At 40.4% G+C, this 25,307-nt stretch overlaps 2 protein-coding genes across 4 annotated transcripts; one reads left to right on the forward strand and one right to left on the reverse strand.

The window, feature by feature from the left end:
• Window positions 1–1,480: 1,480 nt before the first annotated feature.
• recql (RecQ helicase-like) lies at window positions 1,481–20,826 on the reverse strand. 2 transcript variants are annotated; one of them, XM_072377543.1, is made up of 16 exons: window positions 20,740–20,826; window positions 20,230–20,302; window positions 18,097–18,333; window positions 17,766–17,945; window positions 17,496–17,602; window positions 17,112–17,310; window positions 16,751–16,917; window positions 15,955–16,036; window positions 15,660–15,808; window positions 14,897–15,014; window positions 14,679–14,817; window positions 14,441–14,532; window positions 12,579–12,795; window positions 9,587–9,716; window positions 5,485–5,627; window positions 3,791–3,881 (listed from the first exon to the last, which is right to left on the reverse strand). In XM_072377543.1, the coding sequence occupies exons 2-15, from the start codon at window positions 20,252–20,254 to the stop codon at window positions 5,523–5,525; spliced, it is 1,947 nt and encodes a 648-aa protein (XP_072233644.1). In that variant the 5' UTR covers window positions 20,255–20,302; window positions 20,740–20,826; the 3' UTR covers window positions 3,791–3,881; window positions 5,485–5,522. The 2 variants fall into 2 exon arrangements, with proteins under 2 accessions (XP_072233643.1, XP_072233644.1); XM_072377542.1 differs by lacking the exon at window positions 5,485–5,627 and having other exon boundaries at window positions 1,481–3,881.
• A 502-nt stretch (window positions 20,827–21,328) lies between these two features.
• golt1ba (golgi transport 1Ba) lies at window positions 21,329–25,307 on the forward strand. 2 transcript variants are annotated; one of them, XM_072377662.1, is made up of 5 exons: window positions 21,329–21,486; window positions 21,890–21,981; window positions 22,513–22,691; window positions 23,434–23,515; window positions 24,660–25,307. In XM_072377662.1, the coding sequence occupies exons 1-5, from the start codon at window positions 21,462–21,464 to the stop codon at window positions 24,696–24,698; spliced, it is 417 nt and encodes a 138-aa protein (XP_072233763.1). In that variant the 5' UTR covers window positions 21,329–21,461; the 3' UTR covers window positions 24,699–25,307. The 2 variants fall into 2 exon arrangements, with proteins under 2 accessions (XP_072233763.1, XP_072233764.1); XM_072377663.1 differs by lacking the exon at window positions 24,660–25,307 and adding an exon at window positions 23,945–24,107.

Genomic DNA, 25,307 nt, shown 5'->3' on the forward strand with positions numbered 1-25,307 from the left:
TCTCGGTTTCGGTGACGTTCCTTTTTCCCATGTTAGTCATTCGTTTTTTCTATATTTTCTGATGTGCAGAGACAGGAATCGCAGGTGCAGGTCTCATTTAAATATGATTTGCATATTTAAGTAGGGGCGTGGACAGGGAGGAGTCGGGTACTCCCACATGTGCGCTCAATTCCACGTTGATTGGGATGTACAAAAGAAATGTGCTTGGATTAATGAGTGCGCACACATTGATACATCCGGATATTTTTGTACGTTGGAGGGCATTTTGGTTTGCGCGTACGCCATGTTTCAGTAGGAAATCCACGCAAGTCTTTGTACATGAGGCCCCTGCTGTTTTATCATAACCAACTGCCCAAGAACCAAGTCCAGCATTCACATGTTTCCAGTTGTCAGTGAGTATGTTCATTAAATTCAAGCACATTTTAAGCATTTTCATGGTCAATTTTCAGACATTCCAGTACTCCATCACTGTGATAAAATGCACACATTTAATTGTACTCAACAATGGTAATTTAACTTCCATGTGATATTAAATCAGTTGCAGTGCAATAAAGAAGCACTTATGTTTAGTGATATCATTCTACAGATAGGTGACAAATAAAAGGGAAACAAAAAAAAGCTGATTTTTTTTTTTAAGTGTCATCTCTTAATAAGGTTTGACAAAACACTTCAAAGTCAATTAACTGACTGTAGTAAATGTGAATGATATAACAACATTAGTTTTTGAAGAAGGCATTTCACCATGTTCTTGAGACTTTTGGGGGACATCATTGCAATGCAAGTCAAAACAAATCAATTTGAGTTAATATAAGTGCCCTTCATTGCTTAAAAACAACACCCTCTGTAATTTCAAAATGCTATTTTAAAACCATACTACCAGAAACTTGAGTTTGTCCAAGTGTCCTTCATCTCCTTGAACAAAAATTGCAAAAATGACATGAGATGGCAGAGAGGCAATAACTCTGTTGGCTGTCTGGCTGTGACTACACCGCTGCCTGTTGACATGGATACAGCTGCAATGCTCGAGGCTCTCTTCACTTTCTTTTTCTCAACATCAAACCATTAAAGATAACCAGATCAGGGGATTTATTGTGGAAGCAGTGCAATTCAAGTTTTAAGAACTGAATCCAAAATTCAAGCACTTTTTAAATCTTGAAAAACACCACATTAAATATTTAAGCATTTTTAGGGACACAGCGTTGCTGATCTAAAATACGACTATGCCTTGACTGCTTTGATAGTCAGTCTAAAAAAAGCAAGATCTTCCCTGAAAACAATTCTTCAAAGGCCACAGGTTTTCCCGTTAACAGTCCGCAGTCTGTATAATGTGGCTGAGATATTTTTCACAGGATGACACAGAACGATTTGTACAGAACCATATTTTTTCTCTCTCTTGGAAATGGAAATAAACACCATACATCAAATATAATGCCAAGATTTTAATCAGAGCTGGTTTAATTAGTGTTCGGGATTCAAATTCCAACATAATCCTTGTTTTAAAAAAAGAGGTCTGATCCTTAGAAAACAAAAAACCTTTATATTGAATATTCAAACTCAAAATGATTATCCATCCATAACCTGGAGCCTATCCCAGCTGTCATTGGGTGAGAAGCAGGGTACACCCTGGACAGGCTGACAGTCCATCACAGAGACAAACCAGACATGCATGATTTTGGATGGTGGGAGGAAGCTGGAGAACATGCAAACTCCACACAGAAAGGCCACAACTGGGAATCAAACCTGGAACCCTCTCACTGTGAGGTGATGGTGCTAACCACCACACCACCACACCTCAAAGTGATTAGTTTTGTATTAATAGGAAACCTCCTCATTAAAATGGTCATTTACTGTAAAAGAAAATCACACAGGCAGGTAGAGACCAATCCTTTATTAGAAAACGGCTTTCCAGTGGGGGAACTTGAGAACCTACACAGCTTTCTCCTTTTTTATTTTGGGCTGCTGGTATCAGGCATTTTCTATTGTGACTGTTTTGATTTTTTTTTTATGCATCAAGCACCAACTTACTCTGTGCGTTTCCTTGCATCTTCCGTTTCCCTGTTCGAACCAGCTGTTTTTAAAACATAAACAAAGCTGACATTTTATCGCAATGTCTGTTATTTTATTGTAAATTGGGTGAATTGACCTCTACACACTCTTGCGTGGATGTTAGGACTTATTTAAAGAACTTAACATTTAAGCTCTGTACAGCTTCTAAACAACTTAGTGTGCAAATGAGTATGCGGTTAAAAAGAGTACAAGTGTTGTCCAAGAAAGTTGGAACCTGATTGATGAAGAATATTGTTTTTCATCAGTAAAGTCAAAGGATTCCAGCTGTTTGAAATGACAGAGGGGTTTGCAACAAAGAAATAATGATTGGTTCATGATTCTACAATTTTCCATTTTTTCTGGGAAAATGTTACAATTTCATAGAACAGTTGTTTAATGAAAAAGTGTTCGGTTTATCTTTTTCCAGATGAAAAATCATAAATGAACATCCTTCCAAGTGTTGCGATTCCATCATTTTTCACCAATGTAAGGACTGAAAGATTTGATGAAACTGAAGATGCTCTATAGATAAATACCTTTAATCTTTCAACTGACAAGTGTCGAGATGGAACTGGCTTACAATTAGATTTTGTTCCCGAAAATAAAAAAAGAATAATGAATAAACCATCTAGAATCTCTGGAAACTCTCCCCAGGGGGCTCAAAGCTCGTATGAGCCATTCACTGCCAATCAGTGTTGGAGAGGGGATTTACTGCTCGCGAGTACATTTTGGTAGCAGCTAAATAATAAGGGTGGCAGGTTGGGAATTAAATAAAAATCTTTTATTCAATTACATCTTTAATTCTGTGGAAAGTTGTCTTCTGCATTCTATCAGCTCACTGTAAAGCTCAGCTTTTGTGCAGAAATATAAGAAAAACAACACTCAGATCAACTGTAAGAACCTCGGCTACTGTCCAGGTTCCATGATTCTGAGGTAAACTTTCAGGAGTCAGTCTACAACAGACCACCTTCTGTAATTTTGCCCAATTCAAAATTCTGTCCAGAACAAGAAAGCATGTCTCCATTACTTCCACCTGAACTGATCTGTAGAACTATTGTTCTCAGACTGGAACTTTCAAATGATTGTATGGTAAATTAAATCATGTGATGATTTGCTTTTAGTCTTTACTGTACTCTACATTGAAAAAGTAACCGGTAACGTCAGCGGTGGACCAGCTGCCTCCTGCCACTGACCCGTGTCCACAGGCTGCGGGCTGTCTGAGCGATGGTCACCCTGCGGGGCAGGCGAAGGCTCCTCAGAGGCTCCCTGATACATGACAACATCCCTGGCTCTGCAGGCTGCCGCAGGTGCTCAAGGGAAACGCAGTTTATTCTTTTCAGCTGTTTGCTGTAGTAGTTCCTGAGGTCACAGAGCTCCTCGGCTGCTGTGTCAGAGATGATGGAGGCCTGGGATGGAGAGCTGGGCACAGTGGGGGTGGGGCTGTCACATGGAGAGTTCACAGCTGCTGCATGAAAACAGGGTTTCCTCCCTACTCTCCGACAGCTGGAGGATTTGTGTTTATTACAAAGTTTATTTTGATGTGACCGTGTTCTCCGATTGTCACCAATACCCACATTATCTACTCTGTCAGTTTCAACATCCTCCTCAACCTCAGGTTGGGATGTGACCGCTCTCTTCATTGCTTCCTCCTTCTCTCCACATCCGTCAGGAAGCTGGTTTGTCTGGCTAACTGGCTTCAGGTCTCGTTTCCTGGACAGGTTCCTCTGTTCCTTAAAAAGTTTCTGTTTGGGTGGTGGGGGGCAGCTGTTCTCAACGATAGTGGGGTCAAAGGTCATAGTGACCTCCTCCTCACCGGCTGTAACAGCCGATGTGTCCTGTAACCATGAAACTCAGTGTTAGTGAGAAGCAGCAGAAAAGTGAGGCACCAAATCAACACCCACATAAAGAGTCTGGTCAGTCAAAGACTAGAAAACCACGCCGCTCAGTTCGGTTCCCTTTCAGGACTTAAGCACATGTAACAAGTGTTTGGCCTTTGTCTCCATGTTGTCAGTGAGTGTAAAAGGACCAGTCAGAAAGTGATGAAATGTTAGTGACAGTTGAACCATGCTCCTTGCTAGTGGCCTGAGTGATACGCTTGGGTGAGAAATCAAATTTTACTCCCATCAGTCAGATGGAGTCATCTACATTTATCAGAGCTGTCGCTTTTAATTTCATATTAAATTCCCTGTTTCCAAATGCAAATATGGTGCATTCAATTTGAGCTAACAAAGTGATTACTGATTGATAGACACTTTTCTCATTTTCAGACCATCTAATCTAATAAAAATAAGATGTTTTAATCATTAAAACTTTATTAAAAGATAGCTGCCTTCACGTCCACTGATCCAGGGGATTTAAACATCTGCATCAGTCAATAAATGACAGAGAACAGATATTCACACAGGTCAACTACTGGATATTCACAAACATCCAGAATTTTCCAGAAAAGACTAACTGGTTTGAATCTGGATGTCCACTGATGGCCAGAATTGGTTAAAACAAAAGAAAAAGATCAATAAATCAATCCATGATCTGAATGTCCAAGGATGGGTAGGATTAGTAGATAAAGTACATTGAAAAGAGAAGAGATGGCGTGAAAGGCATATATATATGCTCTATAATAACAAAAGTTTTCACCATGACTATATAAATGGAGATAAGATGGGTTTATTAAAGTATTCTGCAACTTTTTATATTTCTGTTTTTGAATATCCTTAAGACCATCCATTTTTGACTATTTTTATTCTTTTATATTCCATTTTCTTTTCATTCTTATCTCAGTTGGTGATGAGAGAGAGAGAGAGAGAGAGAGAGAGAGAGAGAGAGAGAGAGAGAGCGAGAGAGCGAGGGAACAGAGACCGTAGAAACAGAAAAAGTCGCCAACTGGAACTAAAAGAAAATCCATGTATAAATGCTGTTAACAGCAGTGGATGCAATGTTCACATTAGCTTTGAGCTGCTTAACTTCCCTTTAGAAATTAATTTGATTTAATTTTCATTTTGTTTGACAGCAACTGCAGAAGTAACAAGTGGATGTAATGGGCATTAGACCGGGTGGTGGTTGTTTTGGTTGAAGATAAATCTATTTGTAGTCGAGTGAACTTCTCCACAAAAACTGTAAACATTCTGTAATAAAAAATAAAATAAATAGTTCAGCTCTTTATGTAGATGTTGTTACCAGGAAGATTTTGACATAAATAAGCATCCAGCAACAAGAGACTGTGACACTTAATGTATTTTTCATCACCCAAGCCTGCCACTTAGACTGATTATATGATGCCATGCTTATTATTTTACAATTTATAAAGCTTTGAACATGATGTAAGAAAATGGATTCAGTGCTACATCGTCCCGCGACACTCAGCCTGAAGCATAGAATAAAAGAGTGGACAGGGTCATGCCAACAGAAGTAAACAGAGTAAAGAATGATTGACTGTACTTTGCTGACTTGTCTTCTGGGTGGGGTGGGAGGGGGGGCTAGGAAAGCTCTGTCTTGACTTTCTTGGACACATGGGAGTCTCCAGCGCTCTGACCTGACCTCTTTGGCTCTTTGGATTTGCCCTGGCCACTTGTAGCTTTTACCTGCCGGTCATTAACAACAGCTTTTACCTGAAAGAGGTCAGAACTACATGAAAGGTAAGGAACAATCTGAGACAGGGCTGTACATGACAGCCTCCACCCATCTCTTTCATCCCAATGTGGCCTGTGATGAGGATTCCCAGAGGGCTCTCTGTGCTCAGCTCACCAGTCTCCTTCCTGAGGATCTCTGAACAACTCATCTGCATTCAGTGCAGCAAATACAAGGCTAGTGATCAAACCAGCACTTATCTCCACCATTGCTGAATTTATCAGAAGTAAGTCATCTGCTTCAGCTCACAGAATATGATTTATAATATCAAAACAGCCAATCGTTACATCTGACTCGCTGGCAAAGCTCATGCTTCAAACATACACCAAAACCATTGAAGTCATTTCTCAAGAAAGTTAAAAGCAGTCAAACGATGATCAAGAATACATTTTCAACCTCAAAGCAATTTAAAAACTTTTCTCTTTTAAATTATTTACTATACAGCCCAATACTGAAGCTCCCAAACCATTAAAAGCAAAGAATGTTTGGGTATATCAAATAGACCGCAAATAATTCATGAACCTGAACTGGTCAGCATTGCATAATTCATTTAAAACAGCTATGCGAGTCCCTGTAGCAAAATTACACAATGCTCAATTTAAGAAAAGCAGCAGAGAAATCTACAGAAACTGCAAAAATGTTGTCTATAATTAATCAAGGCAGAGTACTAATGATAAGAGTCAGCAAATGTGTTCATGAGATGAGGATTATTGTCACCGCTGTGTGGTTCAGCAGGCTTTTCCAGATACAAAGTAACAACATAATTGTACAATTCAATTGTCACTTACCTCGATGGATATTTTGATATGCGATAACATTTTAAAATGACAGGAAAGACATATTGGCCAGTGGAGGAAGAAGAAACTAGTTAGAGAGACTTCACAAAGAGAACAGACAGGATTAAAGAAAATGTTAAATTAATACACAAGCACAAGAGATCCAGAAGAAAATGCAAAGTGACAGAAGAGTCCGACATCTGCTGGAGTCACGATATTTTGTGTCATAATTGACTGTCACACATGAAGTGCGCTGTGATCTGTGGCGGCGGCGTGGAGCGTGAACTGGTCACCAATCACGTCTGTCAAATCATTTTGGAAAGACTCCAGAATCAGTCACACTCTTCCTCTGATATCACCTCAGTGTCTGAGGCTGGTACAAATATCTTAGCAAAGTCGCCTAACTGTCAGATTCTTAATTCAGTTTAGAGTTTCATTTGTGACATTAACTAATTAGAAGTCTCTATGTAGCAGATGCTTTTGGGACACTGTAAAATGTGAGTAAGAACAGAGCGCACTTGCAAATCTCATAGACCAACATTTTATTTACAATAGAACAAAGAAACATCAAATGTTGAAAGTGAGACGCTTCACCTTTTAATGACATATTAGCTCATTTAATCTCAGGAAATCTCAAAACAGTTGGGCTGTAAAGTAAGTGGTTTTAAAAAGAAACAGCCAGAGGAAGATTTTGCTAAGGATTTGTTTAATTCTGTTTGGTCAGTAACATGATTGGACAGAAGAAGAGCATCTTAGAGAGGCAGAGTCTCTCAGAAGTAAACATAAATAAAGCCATATGTGAACATCAGCTCTTCTCTGGACCAAAGCTCATTGTATAATGGGCTGATGCAAATTGGAAAACTGCTCTGTCATCACATTGAACTGAAATTTGAAATTGTTTGGACATCAGGGACGTCACGTCCACCAGACTAAAAGAGAGAGGGACCATCCAGCTTGTAATGTGTGCTCAGTTGAAAAGCCTGCATCTTTGATGGTGTGGGGGAACATTAGTGCCCATGTAACTGGCAACTCGCACATCCTGAAAGGCACCATTAATACCGAAAGGTATATAAGGTTTTAGAACCAACATATGCTCTAGGCTCTGTCTACTTCAGGGAAGTCGTCAGAAGACTCAGGAATACTGAGCAGCTGGAATCCTTCACAGATGTTTATAGACTCTTGTTAAAAGAGAGGATGATACTTAGTGCTTAACATGGATCTGTCCAAACTTCGATGAGACATGTTGCTGCCATCAAATTCAAGATGAGCTAATATTTTTCAGGAAATAGATGTTTCACTTTCAACATTTGAGTGTCTTCTATTTTTCAATGGGAATAAAGTACTGGTTAATGATGTTTGCAAACCATTGCGCTCTGCTTTCTTTTTTGGGATTGGAGTTGTCAAATAAATCCAGCAAAATCTATTTGAACCAGCTCGAATGCTAAATCTAAATTATTCTACATTGTATAAACCCCTGGCAAAAATCGATCAGTTCTTCTGCACTTTGAGGGCTTTTTTACTCTGTCAAAAAAGCTCAGATATGACATAACACAATAGCACTCATTAGCTAAATATTCTGGCTTTGTAAAAAGTTGTTATTGACACGCCTTTAAGAAGGTAATTGAACTCAAGAGTGTTGCAAGAGATGTTTGAACCACTCAGCTGTTATTTGAAGAAAGTACAAACAAAATGAGAACGCTATAAAAGGGAAACATATAGGTTGTCAAAGAGTAAGGACAGAAAACCGAAAGCAATATGTCGGAAAATAGGAAAACTACAAAAGAAATTAAATATAAAATGGGCAGACACAGGAGGGACTGTTTCTGAGCCAACTGAACGCAAATAGGCTGAAGGAAATTATATTTCCATTCAGAAAACCCAAATGTAAACCATAACTAACGTAAAGAGGAGAGAACAAAGTTACAGTGGGCTCAAGAGAAGCCGTCATGGAGCGCGAATGACTGGATGAAAGTGATATTAAGTGATGAATCACCAATCTGCATTGGACAAGAAGATGATACTGGAACTTTAAGTTGGTGCAGGTCCAACGAAACAAAGCAGAGGACCGCCTGAAGAAAACAAGCACAGATCCACAATCATTGATGGTATGGGAGTGATGTCAGGTAAAGGACCAGGGAAGATGGCAGTCATTTCATCTACATTTTTTCTCATTCCAACAATTGAAAGGAGGTGTGGGGATGTCAAGCTCATTTTTCAGGATGATGATGCATCTTGCCACAGAACAAAGAGGGTTTTCTTCATGAAAGACGCATCAAGTCAATGACATGACCAGCAAACAGTCCGGATATCAATGACAGTTCAAATTTATGGTGGCAACTGGAAAAAAAAAAGGTCCATGACAAGAGTTCATCCTGCAAAGCTGATATGTCAACTGCTGTGTGGGAAAGTTGGAAAGAGATTGATGAAGAATATCCTTTTTCATTTGTGAAGAAGAAATCAAGTTTGGAAGTTTTACAAAGCAGAATTTTCAGCCATCAGTCTGTTTTATGTCATAACTTCTTTGTTTTTAAGTAAAAACTAAACTAAAAAACACTAACTTAACATTCTCCAAGTCTGATGATTCATTATTTTGACAGGGGTTGTAGATAAGGGCTGGGCAATATTATCACAATTTTGTATACATAGTACACCCTCGAGTATTAAATGAATCAAATATGAATGACGTAGGTCTAAACTGACTTAAGTCAGCAGAGCCGTTTTAGCTATAGAGCTGTCAAACATATTGCTGTCTTTCTTGCTTGTGCCTACACTGTAAGCTAGAAGAGATGCTAACAGCCCAATAGCTTTATCTAAATGTCTGCTAATTGAAGGCTGAATAAGCTAAAAAGGTTCAAGGCAGCAAGAGAAGGTCCCAAACCTAAAAAAAAGAGGATTAGTTAAATCTCCAAACTTACTATAAAGATTATATTACCCAGCCCTAGCTGAAGAAAGACAATACCAAATCCCATACTGATTTGAACTCTTAAGAACGCAAGGTCATGAGATTGAAACACATCTCATGATGTAAAACTTGGCTGGCTCAAAGCGGATGAAAGTAAAGAGAAACAAAGAGTTTGTATTTCAGTATGGTCTTTGGTGAGCCTGCAGGCAGAGACATGTAGCCAGCATGTACTCACCACAGCAGCTCCAGCCTTTGTTGTCAACATTTTCATGTTGAGTGCGTGGGTCTTGTTCTTCAGCAGGGGAGCTTTGCGGCCCAGTTTCACATAGAAGTAGGTGGTGTATGGAGTGAAGCTAAAATCCTCTCTGAATAAACACGTACAGACCAAACAAATGAGAGTGAGTCGTAATGCAGCAGATAAATGGGCCTGTGCTGGTTTGCTAAAGGACACAGGGAACCACTTTGAGTGTGACTGTTACAAGGGGGAGGAGGAGTACTGGTAGAGAATGACAGCAATACTAGATGCTAGATGAATTTTTTCAGGTCGAAGATTAAATTTTAAAAAAATGGCAAAGTATCTTAGCTGACATTGAGGATAAGTGAAATTTCAAAGAATTTGAACTTCATTATCGTCTTTGGTAAAATTCTTTAAAAATCCTTCAAACATTCATCCACATGTTGCAGCATTCTGCTGCCACTTGGATGCAGTCTCATAAACATGAGGAACAATCTTTGGTCTGCTCTTAGTTGTGTCGTTGCTGTTGTTGGTTCTTTAGCTTAGCTTTGTTGTGGAAAAGAGAAATCAAAGAGGATTAGGGCTGACACAAGTCATTGACAAACTCGAATAACTTCATTACAAAAAATCCTCAATACAAATTTTTTGCTTTGATGCATGGTTATTTCACACAATTATATTCTGCACAGTTATACGGACAGTTATTATTGCAATTTAAAAATCCGTAGGCTTGTTAGATGAGAGGGACGCCAGCAGAGAACACAAGAAAGCCGAGACTTGGGCTGGGTGGTATCGTGACTTTTTCATTTTTGTTCTTTATTTTTTCAAAAGAAGCAACTTGTTTAAAACTTGTCTGTTTATTGTCTTGGACATATAGTGCCAAATTTTTGTAGAACTACCCCGCTAATACCAGCACACTACCATATTTTTCTTAATCTCTCTCCATCTGTCAGAGCAGCTTCGGTTTGTAAGGTAATATGGTGAACTAATATTCTCGGTCACACAAAAGTATAACCAAATTAAAAACACATCAAAGGCAATTTTATCAGACAATGTTGTATTTGTAAAATCAGAGACTGCTGGTTCAGGGTTCCTACAGGTTTCTTCAAGTCAAATTCAAGTCTTTTTAAGACCTTTTTAAGACCATTTATATACAAACTTAATACCCATTTCACAGACCTACAGGCAAAGCCTTTTTTTTTTAATTTGTTCATTTATTTCTCAAACAAATGTTAAAATGTGGACAAAAAAGTTTCAGCAGGCCACACAAAAGTTTGAATAGCACAGTTCAGTTCTTTTTTTAACATTGGTTACATCAGCTAGCTACTTATTCCATTCTGGGAATATGGGGAGTAGAGAGAGTCCTGAACAATTGAAGCCACACCAACGATGAAAGTTTCATTTTCATCTGTAGCGCTAGCAGCTAGCTGGTTTACGTTAGCGGGTTGAAATACTCGCCGATGGAAGGAGTTTGATACTTCCCTTTGGTTGACTTGATGTGCTTGGACTACTTGGCATGAGACTCTAAAGCCTTCGTGCCCATGGTACCAAGCTGAATGTTTTTTTGCATACAGTGCAAAAAACCTGGAATACATTGTTGTCCACCGGTTTTAACCAGTGACAAAATGCTTGCATTTCTCTCCAAGCCCGTGGCCCGTGCTGTCGCAAAGTGACGTGTTCAGACCCGGAGCAGTTGCGTTCTCAATTATTGGCTTCACCACTCTTTATTTAGGCTATGTTATTTAATCAAAATAATAGTGGTTGACAAACTAAACTTTTGAGGAGAATGCGATACGGAGAAGTTACATATTGCACAAGTTTTAAGACCCATATATAAAAAATTCTACGGTATTATTTCCAAATTCATAAATTCAATGCTTTAAAGACTTTTTAAGACCCCGCGGGAACCCTGTGGTTAGGTGGAGTGTTAAGTGGTGTTATTTCAGTCTATTTGTGATCCACTGGGACAATTAAAAATAAATAAATGAGGCTTCATATGGATTTCAGCTACAATAAAATACAGCATTATGAAAGCAGAAACAGAGAGAAGCAAAGAGATGTTAACTACTGACATAGCTTCACTTTAGGCAGAAAGCAAATATCTAGTGACAAATGTCTTTAGAAAAATACAATTCAAAATGTAAAAGCTACTTCATATTGTACATTTTTCTATGTAAAATAGTTAGCATAGTAACTAAATACTTTCTTATCCAATTACTTGATTAATCCACGAAATAATCGATTACCAAAATAATCGTTTGTAGCAGCCCTAAAGTGGACAAAGATGGAGTCAAACTAAGTGTTAAATAATGAAGATACTCCAGTGCAGCTGTTGTCTGACCTGTTTTGCCATTTACTGTTTTTTTTTTGTTAAATCGATTGCTGTCAGCCCCTCCTAGCTCGGGTTAACTGTCCAGCAATCAGCATTAAATTAACATGTACCATCACCTCAGGAGCCTATGCACCATTAGCTTTCAGAACGACTTAACATCTCTCCATCGTTGTTGAAAAATGGCCAGCGGGGGCTTAGGGTGATGCAAACGGATATCACCATGAAAGCATAAAATGGGGTATCGGAAGAAGAGAGTATCAGATGGGCAGACTACAGACATGTCTCACATATCCTTTCATGGAACCACCTCTTTGATCTAAATTAGTCTGGCTCTAAGTTGGATCCCGATTAAATATTCATCCTGCTACAATTTGTTAAGAGACTTAAAATTATTTTTGTTCTAAGTCAAACACAAATAACTTCTGCAGATGTGATTTGGTTAAAAGAAAAATTATATTCAATCAGCCCTACTTCGCATACAAGCACAATTGCTGATAGCGGTCATCGACCCAACAATCCAGCCATCAAGTTGGTAGTAAATTATAATTAACATCGCTCATCAGGGAAAAGAACCATCTCTCTAGTGTTTCTGGCTTATGTGCTAATTGGAAACAACTTGCAGATATCAGCAAACTGAAAAACACAAAAAGGATGAGTCACCTGAGGTATCCCTGCAGGAGCAAGCGAACAATCACAGCTTCAACCTGCGGCCGAGACATCGTTGTGGTCTGAATCATCTTCCTGCGCTTGGCAGGGCCTCTCCCCATCCAAGCCTCCACCAGCTTCAGTGGTGTCAGTCTCTCATCCATGGAGGTCGCCAACTCCACAATCTGCACCACCTCCTTTGCATACTGAGTTATGTCCACATTGGTGTAGCCTGGATAGGGCAGATGATCAACAACATAAATGCAGAAAATGGCCTACATGGCACACTATTATCATCATGAAGACCTATCACAGAGTGCCACCCAAAGGTAATCACCAGCTATGGCCTTTTTACTGTTTTGATTTCTCATGCAGATTAAATGGACACATTTTGGGGTTTAATAGAAGCGGTCTACACCAAGTATTTCATATCGGGGAGATCAAATTAAGAGAAAAAAACGTTTTTATAAACAGTCAAAATTAGTGTGTCCAAATGTATTTAGCCCCTTTGCGTTGAGCCCTGAATTTCAGCTGCCAATTACCTCAATAAGTCATATAATTAGTCAATTTAAGTTCACCAGTGTGCAATCTAAGTGTCACATGACTTCAGTATGTCCACACCTGCTGCGAGTGTCTCTAACGTTTAAGGCAGCTCTAACGTTTAAGGCAGCTCTAACGTTTAAGGCAGCTCTAACGTTTAAGGCAGCTCTAACGTTTAAGGCAGCTCTAACGTTTAAGGCAGCTGCGCACACTGCAATTTTTAACTATCTTATAAGTTCACTGTAAGCCACACTGTGGGAAAGGGAACAGATGATCTTGGCTACAACATCACAATTGATGAGTGCAGATTGTACGATGATGAACAGCACAGATTGTATCTGTCACAGTAATGTAAAGTTTCATGAGCCGAAACTTAAAAAAAAACAAAACACATCTCTGTTTACTGTGGTTAAACAATGTGTTCACTGGTTTGCTCCTCACTTAGAATCTATTAATCTACTAAATCTCTCCATGCTTTGACTTTCTTTATCAAACAGACAAGCTTTCTGCTACCACAATTCAACCAAATTTGCTTCTTAGTCTGAATTCCACAAAAAACCCTCGGAAAAAACCCTCCAAAACCAGGACAAAAAGCCATGAACCAGGGGTAACAAAGAGGTTAAATGTAATCGAAGGAAGGAAGTCCACAGCAGACTAAAGTGTCTGTCCACAGAACTGCGTGAACGTTAGACTGCACAAGGATGGTTTTTAATGGCAGTGTGGTTAAAAAATATTATAACTTCTGGATAAAAGCAAAAAAGCCTGTTTGCAGTTCACAGAACACCATCCCCACAGTGAAGTATGATGATGGCAGCTTCATATTGTGGAGTTGTTTGTCATCAGAGCCTCAGAGAGTGTTGAATACTGGTTCATCTGTTAAATCAAGCTGTTACAGTCTTCCAGAGATTTGATAATGAACAGAGGTGTACAATGAGCCTAAACATACTGCTAAAGCAGCATTGAATATCTTAGAAGGGCCTAGTCAAAACCCAGATCTCAAACTGTGGATCTCCGGTGTGATTTACAGAACAACAAAACCCATCCAGCTCGAAGGAGGTGGAGCAGTTTGGCAAGGTGTGCCAAAGCAGCTGTGACTGCTGCAGACGTGGGCTCCACAACAAATGATGATGCATTCACCACTGCAAAGTCGTATCGACTTTACAGTGGTGAATGCATCGTTTGTTTCACAATTAACAACATTTAGCATTTCCAATTCTGTGTGAATCAAATTATATAAATCCTTTAAGAATCTCTTATTTCCAGGCGGTGACGTAACAAAGTAGAAAAGAATGCCGGATGGGCTGAATACCTTGCAAGGCATAGTACAGAATCCAAACCTTTTGCATGGCGGCAAGTATCACACATCTGGTTACAATCTTCATCGTCCCACACCTCATCAAAGTGAATAGCCATGAGAGAGCGCCGACACCTTCACACAGTACACGGGAGACTCAAGAGGCATTCAGGGTGTGTTGTGCAAAACAATGACAGTACATCATTTCCCTTTGGGACAAATTAAGTGTTTTTTAAATATAATTTAAATCTAATATAATTGCCTATTATGCACTGCGTTACCTGTCAAGATTCTGGCAGTATTCAACCATCTGCAGCAGCTTCTGCTGACCAACATTCTCCATTACCACCATGGTGCTGATCCTGAAGATATCAGCAAAGCCAAAATAGACAATGCAGTCTGCTGGATGGTCATCTCGGCCTCGAGACAAAAGACAGACAAAATGATCCCATTCTGCATATCTGCAACAAATGGCATAAAAAAGCTTGGCTGCACGCACCTGCGCGTCCACTCTCTTGGTAGTAGTTCTCGATGGATTTGCTGATGGTGTGGTGGATAACGAATCTGACATCAGGTTTGTCAATGCCCATCCCGAACGCTACTGTGGCGACCACCACCTAAAGAACAAACACACCGATGAACTGTAACATGCTGAAATATGACAACTAATAACTCCATTCGTTTTTAACTTGATTAACTGGAAAAAAGGTGTCTTATACTACATTTTTGTGCTTACTTCACATACTTTGCAGGGAATTTATTCATCTGTTGAGAATGAGACACATGCATGTTTTTATGCGCATCCTCTTGGCTTTGGCGGTTCTTTTCGGTATTTTATATTACCGAATATTATTTATATATTAGGCTTGATTTGTAATGGTGTATGAAGTCATCGCCAGAAACAAAGAGATCAAAGCAAGGTGGGAAGTGATAAAGAGAAGCCCCTTAGATAAGCAGACCCCCGAGATACCAAGTCAGTCAACTTGATTCATATGCATATTTGGCCTAAATTAGAGGAAAAAGAGGAAATCAAACTGTTTATACAGATAAAACAAAACCTGGACACTGAGTGATATTAATCGCTTTTCAAAAGGTCAGATTTTGGTCATAATAAAGTGGTAATTCCTACATTTTGTACTGATTTATTCACAATAAACAGAGGCGGTTTAATTCATTTAAATAATCTCATTAACGACAAAGGGAAAATGCAAATCTTGCCCAAAAACATCTAAAAACATACACCCGAGTGTTGAACCTGGTACCTGGATTTTGTTAGAGCTCCATTTGCGGTGAACCCGGGACTTGTCTGAAGGGTCCATGTTCGAATGGTAGGGATACGCCAGGATGTCTCTTTTCTGGAGTTCAGCTGCCACAGACTCTGCATCCTTTTGAGAGAACACATACACGATCCCTGTGGCACACACATCACATGCAGCGTGACCGCTCTGTACATAAATATGTGCATCCATACCACTGAGTTCATTAATATTGGCCTTAATATGATGCATTAAAGAATGCTTGTGCTCTGTTCTGTGATGTTCTTGTATGTCAAAGTACCTGACTGATCCTTGTATCTGTCCTTGATCAATGAGGTAATATCACTTATCGATACATCGTTGTCGGAGTCTTTAATGCGAACCTGGGAAAAATATTTCACAGCTTCAGTGAGTATTCATAGAGGTACAGGGAATATATGTACATATGTATACATATGATACGTGTGCATAGTTAAAAAAAACTCCACACTCGTCCTTCTTCTGGGTGGTACCCCTCTCTTTCAAGCTAGTAATGCTGCTAGTTTGTCAACTCATTTGGAAGTCCTACAGGATCTTAACTTATACACTATTCCTGCCACTTTTTTCATGTATCTCGTACCTGCCTGCATCTTACACCCTGCTACTGGGTGCTGGACTGTCTCAGAAGCCCTTTTTTGCACAGCCTGCACCTGGGGTCCTGTCTGGTGTGGTCGACCTTGGCTACCATTGCTCTTTTGTTCAGGGATCTGTTTTTGAGCTGTACTGTCTTTCAGATCTTTCAGCTTTGGGAAAACAAGGAACAATCCTTTACATGATGAAATTATTATCTTTTTTCCCCCCATAATTTATATAAATGCCAGCAGATAGATAAAAATAAAATCAGTCACAGGTAGATACAGCAAAGGGCTCAAATAAATCGTATATCATTGCATCTTTTGACTTCAATGTTATGCAAGTAGAGCTGAAATACTGTGACAGGTGTGCAGCTGAACACTGAGCATATGCCTATAACATATAACACAAAGACGTTCAGTATGTACTTCTGTATGAAGCAGGTGGTTGAAAGGCAGGTGTGCGAGTGCAGTAGTCATGGTTACCTCGTAATAGAGATTGGCTCGATTAAAAGAGGCAGTGAGCGTGATTGGCTGCGTCACACATAGGATCTTCTCACAGTCCTTGAGGACACTGCTGGTTGCTGTGGCTGTGAGGCCGAGCAAAGGGACTTTGGGGAACTGCCTCTTCAGGATGCCCAGGAGCTTATAGTCTACACCAAATACACACAGATCAGTCTGATGACCTTTACTTCTTATTATATAGAATATTGAACTCAAATAGTGCACTCAGTCAACTGAAAACAGTGAGGCGAAAACATTCTAGTGTTCGTTTAAAAGGAATAAAAACACATTATAGAGAACTTAAAAGGGATCTGATCAGACATCTGCTTTTGGTAACCCTCACCTGGTCTGAAGTCATGTCCCCACTGGCTGCAGCAGTGCACCTCGTCCACGGCTATACGACTGAGCAGCTCGGCTTTGTAGGCTTTCTCCAGACGAGACATTAGCAGCTTGCTCTTGGCAATCTTCTCTGGAGTTACATAAACCAGCTTGAAGGGAGCCTTTGGATCTGTCATTCCAGCCATGACTGCCTTTGCATGCTCCTGTTATTGTGGAAAAAAATTAGATTCTCTCTTTTTTTTTTTTTTCTCTTCAGTTGACTACAACAGTGGACACTTGCAGAACTCCAGAACTTTTTTTGTTCATCACTATAGCTTTAGCTTGTCTTTCTTTTCTTTTCTTTAGCTCTATTTGTATTACTCGGAGAAAAACGGCTGCCAGTTATTACCTTGCTACTGGATGCATTCAGCATGACTGCTGACACGTCAATGGACTTCAGGTACATGACCTGGTCCTCCATCAGAGACACGAGGGGTGTGACAACTAGTGTGAAACCTGGCACATGGTTATAGGAGCACAACTGAGTCTAGAAAGTGTGTACAGTACCAATGAAAAGTTTGCACACATTAATTCATATCATATCAATGTCGATCTACTGTTGATGAGATGTGACAGTGTTCAGCATTGGGAGGACAGGGTTTTGTGCGTCTCACTGTACCCTTGGAGTAGACTGCAGGCAGCTGGTAGCAGAGACTCTTTCCTCTTCCTGTAGGCATCACCAGGAACAGATCCCTACCTGCCAGGGTAAGGTTGATAGCTCTCAGCTGCAGCGCTCTGAACTTGGAGAGCTGGAATGAGTCCTTCAGATGCTGCTCCACCTCTCTGGACCATGGAAAATCTACCAGAAGGAGGTCGATGACAGGCCTTATTCCAGTTTTGTGCAAAGTACATTTAACCATGACAGCAAACAGGAAATAAAAATGACCAACTTAATGCACAGTCAGGCTTTATTTCAACAACTAGCATGGGTAGCCATGGCTGTCCCGTACCTGTGCCATCATAGCGCTGCATCTCCTCCTTGCTCATTACCGACTTAGCTCCTGATGACTTTGAGGAAGCTGAGGATGAAGAGGATGATGGATGTGCAGCATCGCAGGCATCCTCCAGCTGCTCCAGCAGCAAATTCTTCCTGGTAGTCAGCTCTGTCTGCTTTTCCAGGAGCTCTGCGATCTGCAGCTCCACCAGCTCCAGTTCAGTCTCCACCGAGTCGAGCTCTGACTGCACATCTGGACAGAAACATCAGCAAAGGGTCAGCAGACTGAAATAAGGGATCAGAGTTGTCTCTTGAGAAATCAGTGCAAATATTTCCCAAGACGCAAGCTGAATACGAACGCTATTGTTTTGACAATAAAAAAACAAAGCTGATAAACCTACAAAATTGCTACAAAATTTTAATTTTAAGCTGATATGGAAGCTGCTGTGGACTAAGTCCAGAGAAAATGTCACTGCTGCTGCTTCACACGCAGTTATTTTCTACTGGATATGAGTTCAAACTATATTTAAAGTCTAAAATAAAACAACAATGAAGAAAAAAAAATACCAACACATTGAGCATAATTCTTTTATCAATATTCTGAAAAAAATGTTCAGTTCTGATGAGTCCTGAGTACAAAGGCTGCGACAACTGATATGATGGAGTGTATTAAAGGTGATCTGAACTTAAAACATAAATACCTAACATTTCTAAAACCTGTCCAGCAGCAGTGTTTGGATCCGTCACTGACAGTTTTCTATCTCATTCAAATTTAGACTTCATCCATTATGGTCAGGGTCTAATCATCATTAGTCAACAAACACTGTATTCCAAGTTAGCTACATGTTTCAAAGCAGTTTAGTCAAGGCCGAGAGAGTTCAACAGACAGCAGTAGGAGAAGCTGCAGGCAATAAACTGACTGCACTGCAAAAACTGCCAACGAACACAGAGACAGAAACATGCTGCAGATGGCACAGACAACAGCCAAAGTGTCTCTGGAGACACAAAGAAGACCAGACTGAGACTTGCACTGCACGTCAAATTCCATTTAAACACTCTACCAAGTACTCATGTAGCATGTGAGATTTGGATGTCAGCAATTAAGCTATCAAGTGCATCCAAAAAGATACAAACTCTTGTTAATTTGCCAATCCAGCTCCACCAATGTCACCTGCGATAGGCCCCCATAGCATGATGTCACCATCGCCATGCTTTAGGCCTGCTGTTTGCCAGACATGGTGCCGTGAATGCTGCCCAAAGAGTTCAGTTATTTTCTCTTCAGGCCAGCAAATCTCTTCCTCTTGCCTCCAGAACCCTTTACATATTTCCAAGCAAGCTGTCCTTTCACTCCGAGTGGGTTCTCGGCACAGTACCATAAACACTTGTTTGTTGGAGACCTACTATGCTGGTTGGCCCACTGGAAGGTTCTCATATCTATGAAGAAAACATCCAAAGCTTTATTAGCTCCCTGAACAAGGTTCTTACTGCTTTGTTACTCGGCATGAATGGAGAGACGGACTGCTCAGAGGGATGATTCATGGTTGGGTTAATTGAAAGGCAAGTTTTGTCAAAAGCAAAGTACATAAAACCACACAAGGACTCTCCATAGATGCGGACGCAGTCTACTTTCTGGAGCGACTCATGATAAAAGCTGGGCGTTTCTCCTTACACAAATACACAAAGTTGAAATTTCAATTTGGACTGAACATTTTTCTTACCATGTGGTATTTAGTTGGATGGCACAGCATTATTATATACACTCGATAAGATAAGACAGAGCTGTTATGTTAGTATGGTGCATTAAGTAAGGGCAAAGTGATCAACAGAATTTTAATAGGGCAAATTGTTCTCTCAGTGGACTCATGTTGAACAGAGGAGACTGTCTCACACCTGCTCAGACAAGAATCCTCTGTGGATCACACCTCCACAGCTTATGAGCTCTTTCCTTGTCTTTACACCCGTCATCCCTGCGAAGGTGTGGCATTGTTTTCTGCTGTCAGATTTCTCTCTAATACAACACAACTGCAGGGTTACAAAAGGCCAGCCTGTGAACATTTACATCTCTTACATTCTCATTTACTTGAGCTTTTTTTTTTTTTAAAGCTTTGCTCATAAAATGCACGCAGGGTTCAGTGACTGAAATACTCACCATTAGTTCCACCACCAACATCCATGTTTTGCTCGGAGAGAAGCCGACCTCCAACCTGCCACAGTGTGTTTCTCTGTATGACAGAAAAAAAAACGTATTTTGGACACTTCCTCCACAAAGAAATAGGAAAACTTATTCGATACACCTTGTGATCTTCTAAGGTACAAAAAGTCCCCCTTCTTTTCTGTTCCAGTAACATTAAACCTTAAACTAACTTCACCGCAAAGGCAGCCAGGGCACACTGGCCATATTTCAACAAAAGCAAATTTACACGATAGCCTTGCACCTGTTTCCTTTAACAGCAAGAGCTGCATGTTGCCGCTAACTAGCCTTTAGCTGCTGATGAGTATTTCATCCAACTCAGGATATTCAGCAGCCTCGGACGCTGCCACTTTCTCTAGCTAACATAAGCTAAGCTATGACTTATGGGGAAATTTCCCGTTCCTGTTGTGGGTCGAGTTAAATGTCTAACTTTATACTCTAAAAAAAAGCAAAGTAACATTTCTGCACCTCCTCCCAGTGACCCTTATTGTTGATGAATCCACTTCAACGTTGCTATAGAGAAGCGCCTCCAGAGTTGACGGACCGCGCCGGGAAAAGTCGTAGGTGAAAAAAATGTAAAGAGTGTGAGATGGTTATCTCTTGGCCCTGAATTTTATCTACCAGGCTGTCTGCAAATTCCATCTCCTGGTAAAGGGATAACATACACCATGGAAACAGGCTAATTTAGTGTAATTTACAAATAAATAGTATGACTTTAATGTAAACCATATATATTTGAATATATACATATTTGAAACAAAACGCCGTCTTGTTACGGGTGAAAATAATAGCTGCCTTACAGACTAAAATCGGGTATAGAATATTTCCATGAGCTGCTTTTGAAGCGTTCAAGAAAATATTTAGTAACGTATCATGAAGTTTTTTGAGAATGTTGGTATTTGTTGTTTTGATTTTTAAAAAGTAATCTCTCATCCAGCAGGTTTGTTTTAAAGCCAGTTGACGCGATACATGTTTATTCTACTGAAAAAGGCAAGCGCGAGAAAAGGTTGCTGTGTTGAATGAAGCTTGGTGCTCTGTTCCGGAAGGTGACACGCGGAGAAGGTGTGTTTCCGGAAGACGTGGCTGTTGATGTTGTGGCAGCTGTCATCCAAATTATTCTTAGACCATTTAAAGCTTCCGTATAATTTAATCATTCGTCGCTGTTGGATCTCCAGCCTTAACATAACAAGATGATTTCGCTGACGGACTCTCAAAGTAAGATCTTCGTTGTTAGACTGTGTCTGTGGGTCGCTGCTGTCTCTGACAGACCGGTTTCACTGAGCTGCAGCTCCTGCTAACTAGCGGTTGGCATTCAGTATTAGCAGAGTTAGCATTCATGTCTTCCTTAAGGGAACTTGTATACTGTCCCGAACAGCCAATAACTTATTCTGAGCGCTTACTTAGTTAGAATTTAGCCTGTGACTGTCAGTTACCGTGATGTCATACAGGTTGCAACCACAGCTTTTTAAGCTTTTTGTAAAATCAGTAAACACCGGAGGCATTCTGGAAGTGTGATTCATACTTTAATACCAAGTTTATCTCTACAGTTTATCGTAGAACACAATGACATACACAGGGAAATGATTGGTGTGTGTGTGTGTGTGTGTGTCTCCTGCAGAGATTGGAATGGGATTAACGGGCTTCGGCGTGTTTTTCCTTTTCTTTGGGATGATCCTGTTCTTTGACAAGGCACTTCTGGCTATAGGAAATGTGAGTATTGACTAAAGTGATGGCAACGAGTAAAGCTCAGCGTTTTTCATCTGTAACTTCCTTCATGCTGATTACACTGATGCATTTATGTAAAAGTAGTCTCACAATCCGGCTCAATAATGCTTTCTGTCCCACATTTCTCTTCTCTTTAAACAGCTGCATCATTCAGTTCATAGTAGAAAGAGATTCGAGCTTAAGACATCTCATGACGTGAATCTTAAGACTCGTCGTGTCATGTGAGCAAGGGGTCACACTCATTAAATCGCATGAAAATTAGGTCACTATCTCACCTAAACATGATATTTAACATGATAAAACAGGAGTTTTAGCAGAGAAGAATCAGCTGTGAAGAATGGCATCTCTTCCCCACAGATTTGTCACAATGGTATCATCCATCAGTTAGTCATCATAGATGAAGATAAGATGAGATGTAGATAAATGCAGTTGTTTCACCACTGAGCTTAAGGGTTTGTGTTTTTTACAGCGTTGAAGCTCTCTTTAACACAACACCACCCACTGTTTTCACTGTAGATCCTGTTTGTTGCTGGACTCGCCTTCGTCATCGGGCTGGAGAGGACTTTCCGCTTCTTCTTTCAGAAGCACAAGATGAAGGCCACCAGTTTCTTCCTCGGAGGAGTGTTTGTGGTGCTGATTGGCTGGCCTATCATTGGAGTTGTGCTGGAGTTCTATGGCTTTTTCCTCTTGTTCAGGTATGAGGAAGTCGAGCTGAAACTCAGTGGCAGCTGATTAAACATTGAGGTGAATCCTAATATCCTATGAAATCTAGTTTTGATGAATCAGAATTTAATTAGAATTTATTGAAGCTGGGCCTCAGCTTTAGAGCTTAAGTCCTCTTAGGTCCACAAATCTATGTAGAAAACATAATTTATTAACTAGATTAAATTTCACACAGACTGCCACTAAAGAGAATATAAAACATTGCCGTCTTCTGGTATTTCCAGTTCAAAACTGAGCCCTTGAGCTGCAGCATTTTATCTTATTGTTCTGCTGGAAATTACAAATCGCTGAAGCTTAAAAAAACGGCAGTGCCTCATGTAAAAAATATGGAAAAGAAAATGGAAAAGTGTGTGATCTACATGATGTCAAACTGCACATCGTAGTTGCTTTCGATGTTCCCATGAGGAGGCACACCTCAGGGCAGAGACTGGGTTTGAAGCACTCAGTCAGTTATAATTTGTTGGTGTTTAGTTGATGACTTCTTCAGGTGATTCATATCAACTGGCAAAAGTTTTCCTGATTCGTGTGTTTTACCGCGTCTTTTACATCCGGCGCAGTAGTGATGGGAGCTGCGGCAGAGTGCCTCAGGCCCAGCTCCTGAGGCAGTGACTGTGCTAACCACCGTGCGGCCCCTTGCTGAGCGTGTTCACATTTTGTTTCCCAATTCTCTTCCCCTGTCTTTGTTCTCCTCTGTCACACTTTCATCGTATGCAGGGGGTTCTTCCCAGTGGTTGTAGGCTTCATCAGAAGAATACCAGTACTAGGCTCCATCCTCAACCTGCCTTTCATCAGTGCAGTGAGTATTGCTGCAGCAGCCCTGTAGGTCTGTCTGCTATGTTGACATGCAGCATGGCTCTTTTTCTTGTTCATCAATCATCCAGTTCAAACACCTCAACCATAACAGATCCAGTGGTTACCCTGCCTTTCACCGTTCACAGGCAGGTTATTGACACAACAGCGTCAGTTGACAAGGGCTGGTTTCCCGCTTTCAGCCCGCTAGTGTGACGTAGCTACAGATGAAACAGACAGGAACAAAAACTGAGGAAGGACAGAAGCAATTTTTTAAATAAAAATGGTGTCAGGGTCAGCTGGTCTCCAGCTCCAGAATTGAACACATATGAGGCATAGTACGCATATCTCAGTTTTGTGGTTAATGAATATGCTTTGACTGTGTTGTTTTGAGGTGAATTATGTCTCTGTCTTTTTTTTAATTATTGTTTTAAAGCCTTCGTAAGGCTCTGAGGACAATCAGCAGTAGTGGTCAGTCGCTGCCGATTTTCCCGTGCATGCTAACACATCTCAAGCTTGACAATCCGAGAACGTCTCATCACAGAAAGGAAACGCATATGGTTCCCGTTGGAAGTTTGAACACACTCATTATGGACATGAATGTCAACTAAACCTTTTGTTTAGTTTGTTCCTGGCTCTGGTTGTATTTCAGAACCTGTTTGTAAAATGTCAATGAGTAAAAATAAAACCTGTGCAGCTTAAAGAAATGATAGCAAGTTCAGTGTTGCCATTCATGTCCATGATTAGAGAGTCAAGTTCTCATCTGAACTGTGTTTCAATTTCTTTAGTAGGTTATCTTTTTTCAATTTTGTCGTCATTAATTGACTTTCTGGGCACACACCACAGATAAGTTTGGTCACTTGGGAGCTGAAATAAAATGCCAGAATGCTTTTAAGTGTATATGTTGCAATAGAATTACTTAAAAACTTAAGAAGATGCCCATAATGCTGTTTCCTGTGGTGCGTCTCCGCCAGTCGTGCACGCTTCCTTCAGACACGCTGCTGAGTAACATCCAAACAGCTCAGTCCAGTTTAACCACAATAACTCTTTGTATGTGAATGAAAGCTCCCACATCTGTACGTCCATCATGCTCAACACCCGGAGGCTGAACAACAGTCAGATGATGCTTTGTCTTCTCTCTTCTTTTTCAGTATGTGGACAAAGTGGGCGAGAGCAACACCATGGTATAACACTGACTTTTTGTACCCAGGAGAGTCCAGCAGGTTTTTTTATTAATGTCCCATGGCGCTGATTTCAGGCAGTGGTTAAATGTTCAGATATCCCCCTCCAGCAGGCAAAGACTGTTTTCTGTCTGTCTGTATTGTCTCTGATCTGCTGCGCCACTCAAAGGTTCATCAGTGTCGCATTACCCGTCTGTCTCTAAAGGATGGACTTACTAAGGTCTCTACAATAAATATTTCTGATGCTATTGATCCCTTCCCTTCACTGTTGACTGCATCCTGCATGAAAATGAAGGATGGCGGACTCATCAAGGCCTATCGACTCTGTCTATACGACCATTTTCGTCTGTGGAACTAACAGACACGAGTGCCCACCCTCCACAGAGATGAGAAGTGGGCCCTACGTTTGCCATGTTACATTGCTGTGCCTGTGCTTTAACTTTATTTGGACAAAGTTCAGCATTTTGTCTTTTTGTAGTTATTCTATGACACTTAGGTTACTTCTGTCTTGCAGCTATTTGAGCGTCATGTACACCCATTGTGGTATTTCCTTTGTCACATGTCATTTCTGGTTATTGTTTGCTAGAAATGCTTCAGTATAAATTATTTTTTAAGTGA

Source organism: Leuresthes tenuis, unplaced genomic scaffold (genome assembly GCF_036924035.1).
Source record: "Leuresthes tenuis unplaced genomic scaffold, fLeuTen1.0.hap1 SCAF_23, whole genome shotgun sequence".
Taxonomy (NCBI): Eukaryota; Metazoa; Chordata; class Actinopteri; order Atheriniformes; family Atherinopsidae; genus Leuresthes; species Leuresthes tenuis.